Source organism: Actinia tenebrosa, unplaced genomic scaffold (assembly GCF_029948245.1).
Source record: "Actinia tenebrosa isolate PJP-AT-01 unplaced genomic scaffold, QUT_ActTen_1.0 PGA_scaffold8__29_contigs__length_14323225, whole genome shotgun sequence".
NCBI lineage: Eukaryota > Metazoa > Cnidaria > Anthozoa > Actiniaria > Actiniidae > Actinia > Actinia tenebrosa.
In genome coordinates, this window is record NW_028292585.1 from 2,827,403 (window position 1) to 2,847,602 (window position 20,200).

The 20,200-nt window shown below is 39.1% G+C and overlaps 2 protein-coding genes across 4 annotated transcripts in view; one reads left to right on the forward strand and one right to left on the reverse strand.

Moving 5' to 3' along the window:
- LOC116301730 (methionine synthase) overlaps window positions 1–867 on the forward strand; it is a 19,402-nt gene extending 18,535 nt beyond the window's left edge. The window contains exon 36 of the mRNA XM_031710835.2: window positions 183–867. Within this exon, the coding sequence (XP_031566695.2) occupies window positions 183–269 (87 nt within the window). The 3' untranslated portion in view covers window positions 270–867. The remainder of the gene's footprint in view (window positions 1–182) is intronic.
- On the reverse strand, window positions 842–19,087 carry LOC116301732 (scavenger receptor cysteine-rich domain-containing protein DMBT1-like). Of its 3 annotated transcripts, XM_031710838.2 has the most exons (31): window positions 18,818–19,086; window positions 18,344–18,655; window positions 18,071–18,233; window positions 17,770–17,969; window positions 17,030–17,314; window positions 16,593–16,943; window positions 15,887–16,246; window positions 15,593–15,767; window positions 15,091–15,281; window positions 14,479–14,778; window positions 13,815–14,138; window positions 13,177–13,348; window positions 12,635–12,819; window positions 12,068–12,355; window positions 11,017–11,352; window positions 10,562–10,724; window positions 10,050–10,237; window positions 9,567–9,836; window positions 8,823–9,137; window positions 7,593–7,755; window positions 7,113–7,288; window positions 6,623–6,892; window positions 6,045–6,356; window positions 5,639–5,804; window positions 5,242–5,426; window positions 4,438–4,776; window positions 3,825–4,121; window positions 2,686–2,857; window positions 2,027–2,226; window positions 1,501–1,764; window positions 842–1,418 (listed from the first exon to the last, which is right to left on the reverse strand). In XM_031710838.2, exons 1-31 carry the CDS (start codon window positions 18,873–18,875, stop codon window positions 1,345–1,347), a joined length of 7,254 nt encoding a protein of 2,417 aa, XP_031566698.2. In that variant the 5' UTR covers window positions 18,876–19,086; the 3' UTR covers window positions 842–1,344. The 3 variants fall into 3 exon arrangements, with proteins under 3 accessions (XP_031566698.2, XP_031566697.2, XP_031566699.2); XM_031710837.2 differs by having other exon boundaries at window positions 5,639–6,356; window positions 18,818–19,087; XM_031710839.2 differs by lacking the exon at window positions 6,045–6,356 and having other exon boundaries at window positions 18,818–19,085.
- Between the last annotated feature and the right edge of the window lie 1,113 nt (window positions 19,088–20,200).

The following is a 20,200-nucleotide window of genomic DNA, read 5'->3' on the forward strand; positions in this document are numbered from 1 at the left end:
AGAACAACAACAGCAGTAGCTTCAACAACAACAATAGCAATGACAGCAAAAACAACATCAGCAACGACAATCATAAAAACAGAGCAACAACGACAACAACAACAGCAGCAGCAGCGACAACACAGCTATAGCTGTAACAACAGATTAATAAAATAAAATAACTATTTCTTATTGCCTTTTAGGTGAAAGATTACGCCCAACGGAAGGGGAAGACTGTCCAGGAACTCGAAAAATGGTTATCAAGTGTATTAGCATACGAGGCGGACTAATTCTAATTTAAAGTTAAATTGCCAATATTATATCAACATAATGATAATGCTTAAAATATATAAACTATTAACTGTGAAGTCCGGTTGAGACGCGTTGAGACTTTTACCGGAAAAAGAAAAGGAAATCGCAGTTTTCTCGCCTTGTTGAACGTTCTTGATGAAAAACCTTGCGAAATATATATATTTTTATTTGTGGAGCTGAAGATTGTGGCAAATTTCTGGAGGACTTCATACTTTAAAAAGACTTGGGCCAAAATCTTTTACTTTTAAGTTAATTTTTCGAGTATCGATTAATTGGTCTAGCGCATCGGCGTTTACTACTACCAGAATTCCTTGCGCACCTGCAATTTGAATAATCAATAATAATAATGGGAATTTGTAGCAAGAATTGATGGAAAAAATTTCTAAAGCGATAGAAAATTGATGCCGCCCTTTTCGTGGTCATTCGTAGTGATGGTGGTGTAATGATAATGATTGGTAATGATGGCAATACTTTAGTAGCCAGGGTACGATGTTATATACTTGCATTCCATATCACTTAACCTTGTAAAAATAATTACTAACTCAGGTAATATAATATAAACCTACTTTATTGATTGATTTTCGTTACATTTAGGATTACATTTGTAATATATTTTCATTCCAGACTAGGTCATTCCCTCAAGATTTTTCTTGCATGGTCTGACATAATCGAAATTGTTAAGCAAAGAAATAATACTCAAGGAAATGTTGCCTGATCTGAGATATAAAACTAGTGATCCTATACTTAGGAAAGGTACGTATTTTTTTATCCGGGGGGTGGGGAGGACTGGGGCTCCAGAAGGGAAGGTTATCACTAAAAATGTGAACTTTCGTGAAGGGTACAAACCTTTTTATTTAAAGTGAAAGGGAAGCCATTTAAAAAAGTTTACTGTGAATCCCCAGCCTCCCCTCCCCCATAAAAAACGTACCTTCCCTTATCAAATTTTATGAATTTCAAAACGTAATCAATATATCAATTCCATTTGGTGTCGCGGTCGTAAACTATTTTGTGATCGGTCATTGATCGGTTATCGATCGGTCCATGATAGCGGGGTCAGGGTTCAGTCCTCGTACTTTGTCCGTTGCTATTGGCAGCTGTCGTTGGCTTCGAAGCTACTAGTATCACATCTGTTTCGAAATTAGAAGTGCATAGTTTTTACATATCGGTTCTTGTACTCAAATAAACATTTTTAGATTTCAAAATACTTACCACCCATGGTTGTGAAAGTCATCAGTTTACTTTCTTGTATGACATCAAAAATGGATCCCACCAGTCGAACATGGTATTGTTTGGCAGGGACAAGGTCCTTGAGAATGATACTGTTATCTAGAGGACTAGCTTTGACCGCTTGCCAGATGTACTGCACACTCGACTCCTTGAAGAGGACCATAATATCTGATACATTACCATCTGGTATGTCCCAAGATACCTCGGCTCCTGTCCTGGAAGTATTCTGTACCTGGAGATTCCAAACTGTTTGAAAAGACATTGAAAAGATTAGATCGATGGATCGGTGGAACAATGGATCAGTGGATTGATGGATCGGTGGAACAATGGATCAGTGGATTGATAGATCCACGGACCAAGAAATCTATGAATCTGTAGATCACCGTACTGATAGAGAATGAGATTGGTGAACAGATGAATGAATCAACCACTGATCGAATGGGAAACCATGGATCATGGTACTGCTGAATAGTGGATGTATAACAGGTGAAGCACTCCTTATACTTACCACTGTTTTTATTACTAGGTTGTTCATTGATCACTTTATAGAACCCTGAGAAACCTCCTCTGTCAGGAACTGTATTAGTACGTAGAGTGACTTGGGCAACACCACTACCCTTGGGGATGCTGGTGGCAAAAGGGAGTTTCTTGCCGCAAAACGTTCCGATTTCCTTGTCGTTCGCATCTGTTACTTGAACATAATTGTTGCTACGGAATAGAAACATGCGGGTTTTTACTGTGTTTTTCAAAACCTGCTTTCTTGTTATTTATGAATGTCGTGATTCGTTTTTTCCAAGTTTCCTGTTTTCATTCACGGTGTTTTTGTAACCTCTTCGATTTGTTTGTTTGTGTGTTTTCGAAAACTGAACAATTTTGAAAAGACAGTAAAAAAAAAAAACGATAAAGCACCTATAGAAAGCAGGAATCCCTGGGGTGCTTTACATTTACTCGTAAAAAACGGACATTCAATTCGAAAAAAACAAATGGTACATGATTGAGGTAATCCACTTTTCCCGCTCTTCTTAGTTCTTCCGGTAGACGCGCGTACCATTTGTCAGAAGTCAAAGTTTCCTGCTCTTTTCTTACGATTAGCAAACAAATTTCCACCCAGATGGATTAGTTTAAATGTTAAGCAACCCATGTTCTCTGAAAAAAGAAAAAACCTACCTGTATGATGCGTCACTGCTTTCCAAATCAAACTTTTTAAAAACGATCAGTATTTCATCGAACTCCTCTCCAATGGGAACGAGTTTCCAGACCGTATGGGCTTTACTTAGTTCACTAGGATTACCTAAAGCATGCAAACCTCCGTATCTTTTCGTTAGCCGTACCTCGTAACCTGCAACAAGATGACATTTATAAGTTTCGTACAAGATCGTGTATAATGAGTGCAAAATCCCAAACGAATTTCACACGTCTAGCATGTGCCATGTGAGGCGGCGGCTCTCCAGATACCGCACACGTTAATCTGTTCACAGATCGATATACAATGCGTAACAGCGATGATGATTCTACTGTTTGTTACTTAACCCTTTGCGCATATTTTCGGCCAACCACAATACACACATAGCATTTCGACATAATTCTTCGACATTGCGCAACGAATTTCCTCTTTTCACTGCGTTAGCAAAGGTTTTAGCAATAACTTTATACTGTAGTCTTCTCGAGGTCAAGCCAGTTTCTCTCAAGAGATTTTTAGAGCTTTCCAAGCTTCTCATTGGAGTGCGCAGCCAAATTCACCATAGTTAGACCGTAATTATAAATGTTAGACAGAGAGAAGTATCGAATCTTATCTGTTGTTGCTGATACTATAGAACTTGCGGGACTAAAATAACCTCTTTTTGTAATTCCCCCGACTTGGATATGGTACTTAGTGTGATGACATATGCCGGTGATTGCGAAGGATGTACTATTTGCGTCATCAATTCGAACGACGTTATTTAAGGCTTTTTGCTCGGTGCCATAGAATATTACGTATGCCTTTAGGATGCCGTTTGCATATTTCAGTGGAAGTGGTTATCAGGTGACAAGGATCGAGCTTATGCCAGTTGTAGTAGCAGTTGCGTTGATTCGCGGTTGAATTGCATCTAAAAACCAATCATTCAAACAGTACTAAAATGTCAGAAGCTTGCTATACATAGAGGGGGGCAGTTAAGGGGGTGGGTGGTGGTACCTGTTCGGTAAAATAACCACAAAAAGAGATAATTACATAAGAGATGTTTTAAAGCTTTCCCAGCTTCTCATAAATTTGAAGTAAAGACACCGCAAGAACCGCAATTAGAAATATCAGAAGCATTACATTTTACCGGTCGTTGCTGATACTTTAGGACTTGCCGGCCCCACACCTCTTTTCGTAAATCCCCGCACTTTGATATAGTACTTCATTTGATCACTGATATCGTTGATTTCAAAGGATGTGCTATTTGCGCCATAAATTTTAACTTTAACAACGGTATTTAAGAATTTTTCGTCGTAGCCATAGTATATTTCGTAGCCCATCAGGATGCCGTTCGCATATTCTTCAGCAATTGGTTGCCAGGTGACAAGGATTGAGCTTGTGCCCGTAGAAGTAGCAGTGATGTTCATTGGCGGTTGACTTGGATCTAACAACCAATTAATACAGTATTTAAAGTCTAGAAACTAGTAAGACGTTGAAGGGAAAGAAGGGTACTGGTATGGTCGCTCGCGATCTTCACTTGGCCAGTGACAACCATGAAAAACGAGACTTTAATAAATCTAAGAGAATGTTTATTATTTCAGGGGGAAAATGGGCTATGAAATCGTTGTCTCTACCATGGAGTAGGGGGGGGGGGGGGGGGGGGGAATTGGGTTATGTTTGTAAAGCTTTCCATGTAAATTTGCCGAGCCCCCCTTGCGCTAATAAATGACAGCCCCTTTATACCCATAGCTGGTACTTACAGCCTTCCATTGTTTTCAGAGTGACACTTCTACTTCGTCGCGCAGCTTTTTTCCAGTTTGTCATCGATGTGTTTCGTGAATGATCACCGAGGTAAGCCACTACATATACGGTATATTCGCCGTAAGGCAATTTGTTAAAGGTTGCCTTAGTACTCTCGCTAAAGGAATCTGCGGTTATGACATCTCCATCTTTGTGAGCAACACAGACGGGGACATACTTAACCACTTGTTTGAAGTTCTGAGATTTTTCGTCTCTTGGTTTATTTTGCGGCCATGTTACCTCGATCGCACCAGGTGTTTTGCTTTGGGCTGTTATGAACCAGTTTGACGCAGTGACAACTAATAAACAACAAAGGTTCGTTAGTTAACACTTTGATCGTATTGATGGATTGCAACCATTACCAAGAAAGTCAAGATAGAAACATGGCGGCCATGTGGGATGGTATTAACAATGGAAGCTATTAACATATTTCGTTTCATACCACTAACATGGCGACGATGACGTAACGTGCAAACGAAAAATCAAATTTACATATGTTTTGGCTAATTTGCATACGGATTCAGAGCATGCGCAGACATTTTTTACTCGTGTCGTGGCGTCTCTCGATGGCTTATGATTTTGGCGGGAAATATTGCGCTAGAAGTCACGCGCGCGTCGCCATTCTCGCCATTGTTATTTGTATACGTAGTTTCTAACTTTTTCGAATATAAGAACAATCGTCAAAATCAGCTAGTCCTTTGCTGTATCTTTGAAGCATTATGTATTCCATTTATTCAATCCTTTATTCTACAATTCTTACTTACAGTCGTCCAGTTTGTTGCTTGAAATAAAATATTCGGCGTTCATTTGTACACGATACCAAGACACGTCTGAACGGAGTCGAATTTTGAGAAAACCAAAGGCTACAAAGGTCATTAACCCACGACTTGACTTGCAGTACCTCTCAACTTCACGGCCAAGAGCATCCACGTAAATCATGTAGTTCTTACTACGGGAAGAAAGGTAAATAAAAAATACATACAGAGACGTGAATATTAGATTAAGGTTGTTTTTGAAATAGGGACCTGCGACCAGTTTTTCCCCCTCCCTCCTCCTCATAGGATCTATAAAAGATCGGATCAGATAACAGAGAATAACGAATGATGAAAACCTGACAACGACAGAGCCAGATATCCGCAGCCGTTGACAGAAATGACATACCTACAAGGAGAGTAATGATTCAAGGCCATCTTCTTAAGAGTCATGATTATGGGAGACGACTTTGTTGGTGCTGTTATGGTCCATTCACATTCCACTTCACGATCATTAAAATAGTCATCCCACTGTATATTTCCCTTGAGGCTGTTTCGAATCTCAGTCTTGCATTCTTTTGGGATAAATATAGATGTCAGTTTAATGGATAGATGAATGGAATGGGAGGGGATGGGATGAATAGATGAAATGAGGTGCATGTTACGATAGATAATTGAAATTGGATGGATGGATGGATGGATGCATGGATAAATGGATGGATAAATGGATAAATGGATGAATGAATGGAGGGATGAATGGATGAATGGTGATGAATGGATCTTCAAGTAATTCAAAACGTGTCTCAATCTCCTACTTGCTGGCTTTCCACAGACTAAACTTGCAGGATTAGTATTGAAACACCAGTCTTTCCTTACTGGACACTTAAAAATGCTTGTTTCAGACCCGTTACACTGTAATGGGCCTAGCACAGTTGATCGTTTTTTGGGTGGTAGAAATGGAGAGAAATTGAACACCCAAGTTGGTGGTGGAAAACCTGCTTGACGACAGGCCACCCTTGCATCATCCATGTCCCAGTTATCTTCACAAATCACCCCCCAATAATTATTATTGTATATCTCAACTCGTCCTTCGCTAGGGATTCGTCCTCCAACAACACGAAGAGGTTCTGGAAGGTGATACAAAATGATATCTTTTTAGTTACTAGAATAGAAGTTTTGCTTCATCACGTGTAGGCGGCCATGTTAGACGAAAGGAACAATACAAACGTTTTACATAAGAAAGAATTCAATTCCCAAAAGCAAAGGGATTTTATTGTTCTACCATCTACCCACAGGAAGCCCAAGCTGTATTGTAGGCATTGGCAAGTGATGGTGAACTGAAAACCTCTATTGTCCACCTAGTTTTATAGAATAAGCATAATCATAAATGTACCTGGTTTCGTACGCACGTATCTAGTGCAGTGTTTTGTAACCGTGTTGTTTGTAAGTAAGGCCAGCACGGTGACTTTATAAACGGTGTTAGGAGGTAAATAGTCAATCGTAGCTCCTGGGGAATGGGCGTCTACGATGTTAGATTTATTGAATGTGCCGTTGTATACAATCAGATAGTTGTATTCAGAGTCTCTTGACTGAGGCGTCCAAGACACGTCCATTTTACCGATCCCAGATTTGACTTTGATGCTCCAGTTACTTGAACAAGTATCTAGATCAAAATTCATAGCATGGTGTTAAAGTCTTCATTTGAAAGAAATAGGTGCTAATCTTGTAGCAGGCGTAAAGTGCAAAATCAAACTAAATAAAAAGAAAGAGTTGTAAAAGAATTGTAAATAGGTGAAATAATATGACAGTTATATTGAAAAATAATAGCACAAAAATTATGAATTTGTAGAGTATGGAAGATGATATATAGAAGATTGATATACCATCAAACATAACGTATCTCATCCGCATTCCCGCTCCATATTTTGAAGTGAATGATGAGAAGTAAGTCATCTTGGTGGGTTTGTTGACAAGAAATCGTTGTCTGGTATCAATTTTTGTGTTTTTTACGTTCAAAAGAAGATTCTTTTCATTGTCTTCGACCTTCATCTCACTTTTTCTGAAAAAAAGGAAAGCAAGAAATTTCATAAAATAGATATTAGTTATTTATCATTATTTAATACTTTATATACAGAGAGTAAACATTTAAAAAAAATTCTACTTTGTTCCATATCAAGGTAACTGAAAAACCCTGCGAGACAAAATGCATCTATCCATCTTACATTCATAATCACGGAGTTCGTAGTTTTGGCGGGACCTTTTCGCGCCAAAACGCGCGCGCCCCTAAATCTGGACTTTCGCGACACCACCGAGTTTTTTTATTTTTTCACACAATTCTCACAAAGATTTCAAGTAAAATTTACCCTGATAAATATCTTTTCAAATCGACATGTAGAAATTCCATTAAAACTCTGGTGTTTTGGTTGGCAGGGATGAACGTCCACTCGTGGTGTGCCTGGATCATGGAATAAGGATATCCAGGAGAGTTGATAAACCCAGCCTGATCCGTGATGTTATGACGCTCAACTAAAAATAACAGAAAAAAGGTAATATCAGAGGTTAATATTAGTATAGGAAATCGCACGATCTTCTCGTACAATTTGGAAATTAATAGACAAGAGTAATGTTTTGAAAGTTCTTGTAATTAAAGAACTTTCAAAACATTACGAGTGTCTATTAATTCCAAATTGTACGAGAAGATCGTGCGATTTTTTGTTTATAGTTCACTCAACAAAATATCAGTAAACAATGCGAACTGACGCCCGTTCATCTTTGTATATTTGGCGGCCGATTTTCAGTACATCGCGCAACTCAATGCATAAAAAAGATTAGTTCTTACGGCTTTAAAATTTCATTTATATGTTTTTTAAGTACAAAATGATAGAAAATAATTGTTTTGACATTGTTTTGGCTGTGTTGCCATAGCGACTTAATTCGGTACTCCTACGGAGTACAATTAACGCTATAATTGTACTCCTCTCAACCAATCAGAGTCGAGTAATTTTGTTGAGTGTACTATAAACTTTAAAACTGCCTCTGGGTGGATCAAAGTCAGGGCACGGGTAACTCACAGTCTTGTGGCCGAGGAAAGAAAACCTTTGAAAAACCCTCAAGTCTACAGACCTAACAAACTCTACTCGCAAGGGAAGCCTTTTCTGACAACCAAGTGAAAGTTAATTTCAATGCTAGCGCGTAAAATCGTCAAAAACCGGTTTGAGGAGAAGTTCTTTTTACATCTATTAATTATTATAAAAAACTGCTATAAATCTCGCATTCTTATTGGTTGGGAGCGCGTGCTTTATAACAGCATACAGCACGCGCGCGCGTTTTCTATTTCTTCATCATACGTACGGCACCAACTGCGCAACAGACGTCTGAAGCTAAATTGTCTGTGTGAGTATAAAAAAGTGTAGTTCAATCATCCTTTTTGAAATTTCAAAATATTTTATCAACACTGAGTAACCACTTAATCAAGCAGAAATCCGGAAACTTTGGGGTACCTTTGGATAATTTGATACAAAATGGGTCCATTATAAGCAGCAAAATAAAGCATGGCACGCGCATATTTAACAGCAATTCTCCGCTGAACTCACCCGTCATGTCCCCACAGACAACACCAGCCGGATACAAACAGTTATAACTCTTCCAAAGTCGGTGATAACAATTTTCCAGGCTTGTTTCATTACCCAAACACTGTAAATAGTTCAACCAGAACTTCGTATTCTCAGTTCTAAATTCTCCATATTTTGGTGCATAGGTTGCTTTAGGCAAACCCAAATAGCGACAGGCAACGGTGGCGTCTTTCAGATCCCAGAGATGATCAGCACAAACTGCGCCCCATTTGTTTTTGTAGTTAACTTCAATGACTCCTTCGTTGTTAAGCTGTCCACCGACAATGCGCCATTGTACTGTGAAATACAAAAATGAAAATCTTTTTATCCTTAAATGAAAGAGTGGGAAAAGAAAGGAAAAGTCGATAAAGATTTGAAAAGCGCGGAACGATTGTAGCGTAGAAACAACGAAGGACCATTCACTGGATTCATAGCTATGCAGACGAACTCCTATGAATATTCAAAGCTCGCGGTTTTGAGTAGTATACTTTCGAGAGAATGGATGAAAAGGACCTATAGGAACGACAATATGGTCTGAGGCATTCTGTTTAAAAATATAACACGAGTTTATATGTCATTTATTCGATGAAAACCTAGATGAAGCACCGACGAAACGCGTCAAAAATCCGTTAAAAAGAGCCGTCAAAAATCTCTCTGAACTTGAAAAAGTTGAAACTTTTCTGAAAACGTTGATACACATTAATATCTAAATATTTGCTTACTCACCAGCGTCTGTGCGCACGCGTCTGGAGCAAAAATTCAATTCCTTCGATTGGGGTACAAAAGCGAACAGTCGTATGGTGTACTCAGTATTTGGTTCCAGATAGTCCATCATAACAGATGGAATTCTGGTTGTCTGTGATTTGATGTTCTTGGATGTTGGGTAGTAAACTACAGCGTAGGTATAATTGGTGTGGTGATCCATTAAAGACCAGGAAATTTTGATGTTCCCGGAGTTCTTCTGAACAGTAACATTCCAGTTACCTTTGCAAGATTCTAAAATTATAATAAAGAATGAGTTGTAATTGAAAACTTCACAAAGATATGAAAAGCAATAGTCCATCTTAAAAGGTATTTGTGGCTTTGCATCGAAGCAAGACGAACTGTGAGCTTGCAATGATAGTGACCTTTTAACACCTTGGACAATTATTCACATCATTCATTCAAGATGACGCAGGGAACTATTCAAGGTAAGGTAGTTGAAATTACCATTGAAGACAAAATACCGCATTCTAAAGCCTTTGTCTGACCAGGAGTTCTCTAACGTGAATGGCGAAAAGAAGGACAGTTTCGAAGGGTTGTTTTGGATCAATACGTGGGTTCGTTTGTAAGTTTTGCCATTTTTGATGTCGAGGAGCTGACGCCCAGATCTATCGATTACTGACACTCTTCTTTCACTAACATCAAAAAAAATAAATGGTAGTATAGTTATAATTCTATCCATCCATCCACCCGCCATCCATCCATGCATCCATGCATCCATGCATCCATGCATCCATCCATCCATGCATCCATCCATTCATGCATCCATCCATCCACCCATCCACCCATCCATCCATGCATCCATGCATCCATCCATCCATCCATGCATCCATCCATCCATCCATCCATCCATCCATCCATCCATCCATCCATCCATCCATCCATCCATCCATCCATCCATCCATCCATCCATCCATCCATCCATCCATCCATCCATCCATTCATCCGTCGATCCTTACCCAGAAGTTCCACGATCGACATCCAGTTGTTCGATGCACAGCAAGATACTCGCATTTAACATGGGAGGTGTGAACGTCCATTCGTAGTTTGCTTGGTCCAACGATTTTGGGAACCCAGGGCTTGTGAGCATGTCAGTCAGGCTAGTGATGTTGAACGAGGTAACTGTAAAATAAGAGACGATATTATCATTCTATGTTAAAATAGATCGTTAAGATTTTCTTCATACTCAGCAACCCGCAAATTCCATAAACCGGTACCAGATAAAACGAACGAAGTATATCATAGACCTATTTTTTTTGAACGCGATTTTGTTTTTCTTCATTTCAGACATCGTGTCATTCCCTAGAGCATAGATACAAGTCAAACGGAGAATCTTATTCTAAAGAGGAGGTCTGAAATGGGACAACATTACACCAAAGGTAAAAAGTAAACGGGAAAACTGTCGAAGTCGTACCATTTGGATGACCACAAACAACACCTGCAGCAGAAGAACACCTTTCATTGCCCCTTTCATTCTCAAGCCAGAATTTCCATCCATAATGAGGACAGTCTCCCAGACTTGTTTCATTCCCTGTGCAGTTTACTTTGTTCATCATACTCCTTTTCTTGAGATGTCCAAACTCGCTTTGCTTTAAGGCATGAGTTGCTTTGGGTAAGCCCATTGACCGACAAGCAACAGCAGCATCTTTAATATCCCATTCCTTCTCACATATGGTGCCCCATCCGCCAACGTACAACATTTCAAGTCGGCCTTCGTTGGGGAATTTCCCTCCAGTTAGACGAAGTTTTACTAAAACAAGAAAATACATTCGCTTTCATGTCCCAAACAAATAATACCTCTTTATGAAGAGAAGGAATTTAATGTGAGAGTCACACCGTGCAGTCGTTTCGTATCGTGAGCATGACGTCATGTTCGAGCATTTTTATTGGACGATCATTCAGGGATATTGCGCGATTTGATTAGTCCAATTTCGAAGCATCTCTTCTCGACTTGATACTGCCCAGTGCCCTAACGCTTCGCAGCCATACAAAATCAGTCTGTTCTAACCAAGTAATAGCCGATATTAGGATTACGTATACACCTCATTGCCATTGAACAGTTGTTTCAAGTCGAGGTAAATAAAATAAAATAAAATAAAAAATGTCGAGGTATTTGGGTCGATTAGATAAGTGGTATAGGAACTGACCTATAAAATACAGCAATCGTTTGAAGGCCAATAGAATATAAGTCTAAAAACTTTCACAACATTTTGACGGCTAGATGACGACAATCTTGGTAAGAGGACATACTACGTTAAGCTGGAGGAATTTTTTTTTACCCCCAAAAAATTTATCAGTTTCACTTATTCAAAACAAGGGGGAAATTTGAAAGAAAAACGGTTTCGCGCGCAATTTGTTGACGTCATTTATCGGTATGTCCTCCTATTTACCCCAGCTCTAGACCAATCACAAAGCGAGAACTGAATTCAAAATTGTGGTAAAATTTTGTTTTTTTCAAGACTTACCATCTTCTGTGCGGACATTTTTGGTGCAGTAGTGATATGATTTATCTGCTCCAGTATACTTGTATGGAAATCCAAAGACACTGACGGTATACAGTGTTTTGGGTTCCAACGAGTAAAGGGTTTCGGAGCTGTAATCATTTTCCTTTACTTCTTTGGTCACCATTGTCGACGAGTTGTAAAACGTTACATATTGGTACTTTTCAAAAAAAGATTTACTTAGCTTTTCCATGTCTACTAATATCATTCCAGATTTGCCGGTCAATGAAATATTCCAATCGCGGCAGGACTCTAAAAATGAAGAAATAAATACCTTGGATGATACAGTTTAACTTCTTTTCTTCTAGTGGAGGTTGGTTGCTATTTTTTTAAAGTCAGACCACATTTTGCAAAACAAAATGCACATGAATAACACAAAATAAAATTTCTAATATTTAGACTTTCTTCGAGTTCCAAATTACCGCTGTGTTCCTTGATTACAGACAAACTTACTTAGGGTCTAAATATTCACAAATACCAATGGTAAAGTAAAGAATAGTCAACTTGATAATTAAGTTTATTTTGACTTACCATTTACCACGATGAATGGTATATTCACACCGAAGATCCCTATCCATTCCCTCACCGTGAAAGAAGAATAAACGTCCATGCTTACAGGCCAGGATGTAATCTCAAGCACTCTTCTACCAGTATTTTTGTTTTTTGCTTGGTATATTTGAGTGTTGGTGCCATCTTTGATCGTTAAACTACTTTCTCTGAAAAGAGATGATCGTGCACAATATTGATGATTTGTGTTAACATGTAGACTTACAAGTAGACTTGTCCAAGTCGTCCTTACTTAGAATTACAGAGAAAAAGAAGAAGAAAAATATCGATCAAAATAATTGCCCGAGCGCCATAGTTTGCGCGCCATAATAAGCGAGCAAAGCGAGAAAGAGAGGACGATAGTCGTGCCCTGACTTTTAATCAGCTCAGAGGCTGTTCCGGGGTAGCGATACAATTTGAACTTTTCAGAAGATGATCTTTACAGGGAAAAAAAAGGCCGGCTCTCCGGTAAGACAATGCTTCAGTCTTTCCTACTTTTTAAATAAAACATTATTGGTATAGCTTACCCTTTGTTTCCTTTACGATCTAGCCAGACGGTATCCAAGTATAGGATCAACTTTGCATTTGAACCGGTGGCCGGTTTTGGAAAATGGTAAACATGGTGCATCATGGGCATGTAATCGCTGAAACCAGGGCTCATAATCGCTCCAGCCGAGTTGGTGATGGTGAAATGTTGTTCTTTTATTTAAAGCAAGAAAATCATTAGTTAAGGTGAGTTGAAATGACAAAAAAATCGTGCAATTTTACGCGAGACATTGTTGAGTTGCAAATTGGATAAGGAATGTTGAACCGACGTAAAGATATTTTTTGATAAAAAGGTGTCTGACTTTGATTAGCGCATAGGTTGTTTCAGGGTTCCATCAATATTGTAAGTAATATATACAGTATGAGTGGCCGTGTTGTATCCGATATACAAACTCGAGGCGTATATCGAACGTCTAGGTTAGTTCCTTTGTGTTTCGCTAAAATTTTCAAAATTAAAGTGAATCTGCCCAAGAAAATCTAAGTTAAAGTTTATGCAAATGAACTGTATCTGATTTACAACACTCTTCACGGTCGTGATTTCTGTTGTGTTTTCTTCATGAATTATTAATGAGTTTGATAATAAGTATTTGACTTTCGTTTATCAAATTAAAACCTCTACCTGAAGGATTCCCACAGACCACACCAGCATCATAGTTATAACACCATCTTGTATTACCCCATCCAGCATGTTTACAGTCGCCTAGACTCGTTTCATTCCCTTTACATTTCAAAGCTCTTAACCATTTCTTCTTCTCTTTTCCACGGCCAAACATTAAATACGTTTTGTAATACGTCACGTCCGGTAGACCCATTGACCTGCATGCGACTCTGGCATCATTTACATCATAATCCTTGTCCTCGCAAATCGTTCCCCATATTCCTTGATGAAATACTTGTATATGTCCTTCCAAAGGGGTTTTCCCGCCAACGAGACGCGTCGTTGCTATGATCCAAGCAAAGGAAAACACTCTTTCAAAATGCGTGTAAAAGAAACACATTACAGCCTTTCAACTGCATGTCACATTGCCGTGGGATTTGGAAGTAATGCGTTCCCATAAAACACCACGAGTTATTCCCTTAAGCATGTTACTTTTCTTATTATTACCGTCAAGCAAAGAATATTTATTGATATAATTCAAAAAAAAAAAATCTTGGAACAAATGTGGAAGAGATTGATGACAGCAAGATGTAGTTAATTTTTTCTTCATATTTTCCCATCCTTTTCTTTCCCTCCTTTTCCCCAACGCTTTTCCTTTTAATGACAAGAGTTTCTTAAATCCTACCTTTGTGAGTATGAAAGTCTTTGACTGAACAGAAGTAGAAACCGCTAGAATTCTTGGTTGCATCTGAAGGATACGCCAGTACACCAACTGAGTACAGGGTATTTGGTGGAAGGTAGTCAATATCAACTGATGTACCACTGGTCAGGACAGTTTTGATTTGTTCTCTTGTAGAGTTGTACATCACTACATATTTATATTTCAAATCTCGATGTCCAGAATTCTCGTCTAATGCATCCCAGTTCACGAGTATTCGGCCAGGTTTAACTTCAACAGAGATATTCCAGTTTTCATGGCAAGGTTCTGAAAAAAAACGGTCGTTTTGAAGTTAGCGGTTCGTGTATGAGTGGGAAACGATACCCCAAGTTTGAAGTCGTACTTTGACCGTATTGTATTCTACGATTTAGTAATCAGAAGCTATTTCAATGTTACAGCATGACGTACTGTGTACGTGCTGTAAGCCTGCGCCATATGTTTCCCATTCATACAAAAGCCGCTCTATTTATTTTTCTGTCGCACCTATTTGAACTTTTGATCTGTCTCTGGTGCCTGCCTGGCTGTCTATCCCTGCCACGTGTCTGTCTGTCAATGTTCTACAAATTCAGAAATACTTACTATCAACGATTAAGTATCTCATTCGGAATCCAGTGCGTCTAAGTGCTCGACCATCATACACGTACGTAAAAGAAGAAAAAAAAGAAACTATGACGTCACTGGTTCCCATGACAGCCGTTAACTTCGCCAGCTTGTTCTCCATGTAAAACAAAGTCGTGTTTATTCCATCGTGAATGGAGAGAGAAGTTCGTCTATATGAGAAAAGGAAGTATGAAACTCACAAACAGAAATTTCTGCAATAGGAAAGCCTTACGCCCAGGGTAAAGAGTTATGTTAAGTGTCAGAAGATAATGGTCACTAAATGGATCCTTCTCAAAAGTATCGTGGATACGAGGCTAACATAAAAATACAAAAAAAAAAAATCCCACTTTTTCTCGATGGAATTGGTGGCATTTCGTTTGCATTTCCATGTTAGCCTCGCATTCAAAACTATTTTAAGAAGGGTGCATTGATTCTCGACGTTAACTCAATAGTTTAGGATAAATTACTGTCATGCATTTACTCGTTAGAGACAGGATAATTCCTTCGCAGATCCATCATATCAAAGTAAAGTAGAACTTTAGCATCTGCGGAGACGGCGGGTTTGAATATCCACTTCATGTGAGCCTGCTTGGTGTACCATGGATGACCGGGGCTTGTGATCACACCACTCGTATCATTGATGTAAATCTGTTGAACTGAAAGAGAAGAAGAACTCATAGAATACAGTATGAGTTATAGAATCCAAGGGCAAAACATTATGACTGACCATCATGGATGAGGGCCATTGCGGCTTGTACTCAAAAAGAAAGCTTACCTTTAGGAAGGCCACAAACGAGATTTAAATATCCAGTACTGTATCGACATATCGACTTCTTCATTTCACCATTTCGACAGTCAGCAAGACTTTTCTCAGTTCCATCGCATGATGGATTCTTGATCCAGGTCTTTCTTTCAGGTCTGATGTAAAGGGAACCTTCTTCTCTTGGCCTCCAATATCTAACGTATTTCAATACGAACGGAGGTGCAGGTAGACCCAGTGAACGACACGCTACCTTCGATGAGTTTATGTTCCATCCGTATTTTGAACACACACGTCCCCATTCGCCGTTATGGTAAACTTCGAGCAGCCCTTCATTTGGAAACATTCCGTCGAAAAGACGCCAGTTGGACGTTACTAAATATTGATTGAAAACACAGTTATTGAAAAAGAATGAATGGATGGAAATGGAAGGAAGGAAGGAAGGAAGGAAGGAAGGAAGAGAGAAAGGAATAAATAGCGAGAAAGAGAGAACAAAAAAAAGGACGGAAGGAAGGATGGAAATGGAAAAAAGGAAGGATGGATGGAAATGAAAGGAAGGAATGAAAGAAAGAAAGAACGAAGGAACAAAGAAAAGAGTGTCAAGAAAACCAGGTTATAGGACAATAACAGTGCAACGTTTTGCATCAACAAAATTCAATTTTCAAAGAAAAAACTTTTTGCCTCACAAAATGGCTTCATAATAAGGAGTAAAGGAACCAACCTGGAGGCTTTTTACAGACCAGACCAGCATCATTATAACAAAATTTTGTCCATCCTAAGCTGGCAATTGTGCGACACCCAAGAAGGCTCTTTTCTCGCCCTGTACACCGTAGTCCCGACAACCATAGCTTGCTAATGCTATTTCCAAGCAAAATATGTTGGCCTTTCTTTGTAATCTTGGGATAAGTGACCATAGCATGTTTTGCAGCAACGAGACCCATTGAACGACAAGCCACATTTGCATCATTAATATCCCACCAGTAGTTGCCACATACACGCGTCCATTGACCAGCATGATAGACCTGCACGTAACCTTCGCTAGCAGACTTGCCATCAGTAACACGAGATTTTTCTATGATAACAACAAGATATACATAACATAACCTTCACAGAACACATTCACTGCCTTACTTTTACTTTCCTTCATAGTCCACTTACCCTTTTTTGTCCTGACGCGTTTGGTACAGGAATAAAGAGCAGAGCTTTGCTCATTTGTCAAAGGTATTGCTATCACTCGTATCGAGTATTCCCTACTCGGATCCAAGTTATCGATGACCACTGACGTTGAACTTGCTAAGTTTGCACGAACATTACTTGCTGAAGAGTTATACACTACTATAAATTTGTAAGCTGACTTGCTTTTCTTTGGAGGAGGTTTCCATGAGAGGTCTATCCTTCCAGCTTCACCTTTGGCAGATATGTCCCAACCGTCACTACAATGACCTATAAGAAATAGAGTTGACAAACAAGCTTACGAAAATAAAATCATAAAGATGAATTCCTCTAAACCAAAGTACTAACCGAAGTTCACAGTATCGATGATCAGTAGGACTTGAGTCTACTCTGGTTGTTACTTTGGGTGTAAACGGTGTCATGGTCTGCTCGAGTAATATACTTTATAGTAGTTATATGGTAACGCTGCTTCTTCAAAGGAGCCGAAGTACGTTTCTAAATAGACCGTGAACTATACTTTATACTTTCCTAATCCCTTATGTCAACAGCAAACGCCCAACCAACCTGTCATCGGATGACTCTTGAGTTGCAAAGTAGATATTGTAACTGACGGGCACAACATAAGTAAATATACTTAAGAAGCCTGGCGTGAACTTTTTTTAAAGTAAAAACAGTTCCTCTAATTGGTATTCCATATACTTTAGACTGAACCCATCATTACTTACCTTCTGCTTGTGACCTATCGATAGCTGCATATCTCATACGGAAACCACTTCCTCTGTCATCTTTTGGAGGTGTCAGAGAAGCGTAGAATATAACTTTTCCTCCTGCACTCTCTATTATCACACAAACTCCTTTGTGTTTTGAGTTTTTGAGAAAGAAAAGTTCAGTGTTGCTGGAATCTTGAACAGTTGCTCTGAAAGATCTGAAATCCAATTAAAGCATATGATAGATGTTGTTTGATAAACCACTTTCTTCAATTTCAAAACAGCTGTATTCTTAAACTGGTCTATTCGCCGTACATACCCGTCACTGTAGGTTCGTAAATCAAGATCATCAAAGCAAACGATCACGTTGGGATTTGGTATTGGAGGTCTGAATGTCCATTCGTAGTTTGCTCTTTGCATGTGCTGTGGATATCCAGGGCTTCTGATCACTCCAGACAGACTAGACACGTTGATATTAACCACTAAATGAAAAGGATAGATTAGAGGGAGAAAATACAAATTAACTTTATTCCAAAAATATTTACGTTTTATTATAAACAAGTAATGATATTTACTGCAGTGTATGGCTTACCATCTGGATGGCCACAGACGACTCCAGCGTCTTCACCATGTCCACAGTTATTTTCTCCCCATCCATCATGCCGACAATCAGAAAGTGACAACTCATTTCCACGACACTGAACCTCATCTAGCAATATTTCACCAGACCCTTGACCAAAGTTAGCAAGAGTTGTGGCACCGATGGCGTCTGGCAGCCCCAAGGAACGACACACGACTCTTGCATCATCGATATCCCAGTTGTCATCACAAATTGTCCCCCAACGTCCATTGTGGAAGATTTCTACTCGACCTTCTGATGAGGACGATCCTCCAGCCAGTCGTACTGTTGGTCAAAATTTTATCATAAACGTTTAAAACTTAACATTCCAACTACGCCGTCCGCTCAAAAATCTTGACTGAAAACGTGTTCAGTTAGCTTTATGAATCTTTTAATTTTGAAGGGTTTAAAAATATTCAGTCCTATTCCCGATCTTATTATAATTACCTTTACATTCTGATAACCTGAAGATTACAACCAATAAGAAAGCTAGAATTCTCCACATTGTGATTCTTGGCTTTGATGTGAACTACAGGCGTATAAAAATATCGGCCAATATGCTTTAGAATGTCTTCCACGGTTCTAGCTTGTGTATTGTGTCTGTACCATGCTCTGATATCCTTCGACTACATACTGTGTTTCGGATCTCTCAAGGATACTGGTCTTCGAGTCTCGATTTTCAAAACGAGTCTCGATTTTCAAAACGTGTCTCGATTTCCAAGAACGAGTCTCGATCTCTAACGACATGTCTCGATTCCCAAAAACGAGTCTCGATTCAATCGAGGGGGTTTTAATGGACGAGGGACGATCGAGGGGATCTCTCAAGGATGCTGGGAAACGAGGGACGTTAACGGCAACGTCTCTCGATTTCCTTAACGTCCCTCGTTTCCTATCGAGGGTGCTCCCACGATGGAGGGTGCCTACGATCGAGGGAAGGTTAATCGAGGGTGCCTAAAAATTAGTAAAAAGCAAAAAGGAGAAAAATAAGAAAAGTTTTTATTCGTCATAAATAACCTGAAAAATCCTGTGACTTTGCGACAAGCAATTACATAGCGGTCCTTTCAATGACAAAGTAATTCAGATTATTACATTTTTTTTTTTTTTTTTTTGATATCACAATATCATTTAAAAGAAACCATGTACAATAAAGTTCGCGCGGCTTGTTGCCTGTTCGAAGATGCGTTTCAAGATAGTTTTATAATTCACTAATCATGACCCCCACCCCCCTCTGAACCAGTACTTTAGTAGTAATTCAATAAACCCAACTTACCCGCCAAAAAATGTACGTTCGGCATTGGACAACAATATTTAAAAAGTAAGCTCAAACGAACTTTCTCATCCATAGTATTACAAAATCTAGAAGAAATATTTATGCTTCCCCGCCCAAAGCACAAATTAATCGGTTAGTCAATATCAACCAAGAAATGTTGAATAACAACAAGTGCTAAGAAGCATTTTTGACTAGTGACCTGTGCACGCTTTTAAGTCGCAAATTTAATGCTTAAGGACTTGTCATAAAGTGCAAGGGGAGGGGAGGGGGTAAATTCCAAAAACTGGAAGACTTTTTTACGCCACCCACACGTATATTTTTGCACGAAAAATACATGGCCCACCCAGGTTTTCAAGGGCAAAAAATTAAAGGACCTCTTAAGTGCCCCATATCATTGACAGCCCACCACTTTCAAGGAGCACTAAATTATCTGCCCCACCCCCTTATTTTACCTGCCACCGCTGTTAAAATTTTATGGACTGATGAGGCGAATGATGATGATGATGATGATTATGATAATAATAAGCTATCATCACGTGTCTAAAATATTTAGCTTTACG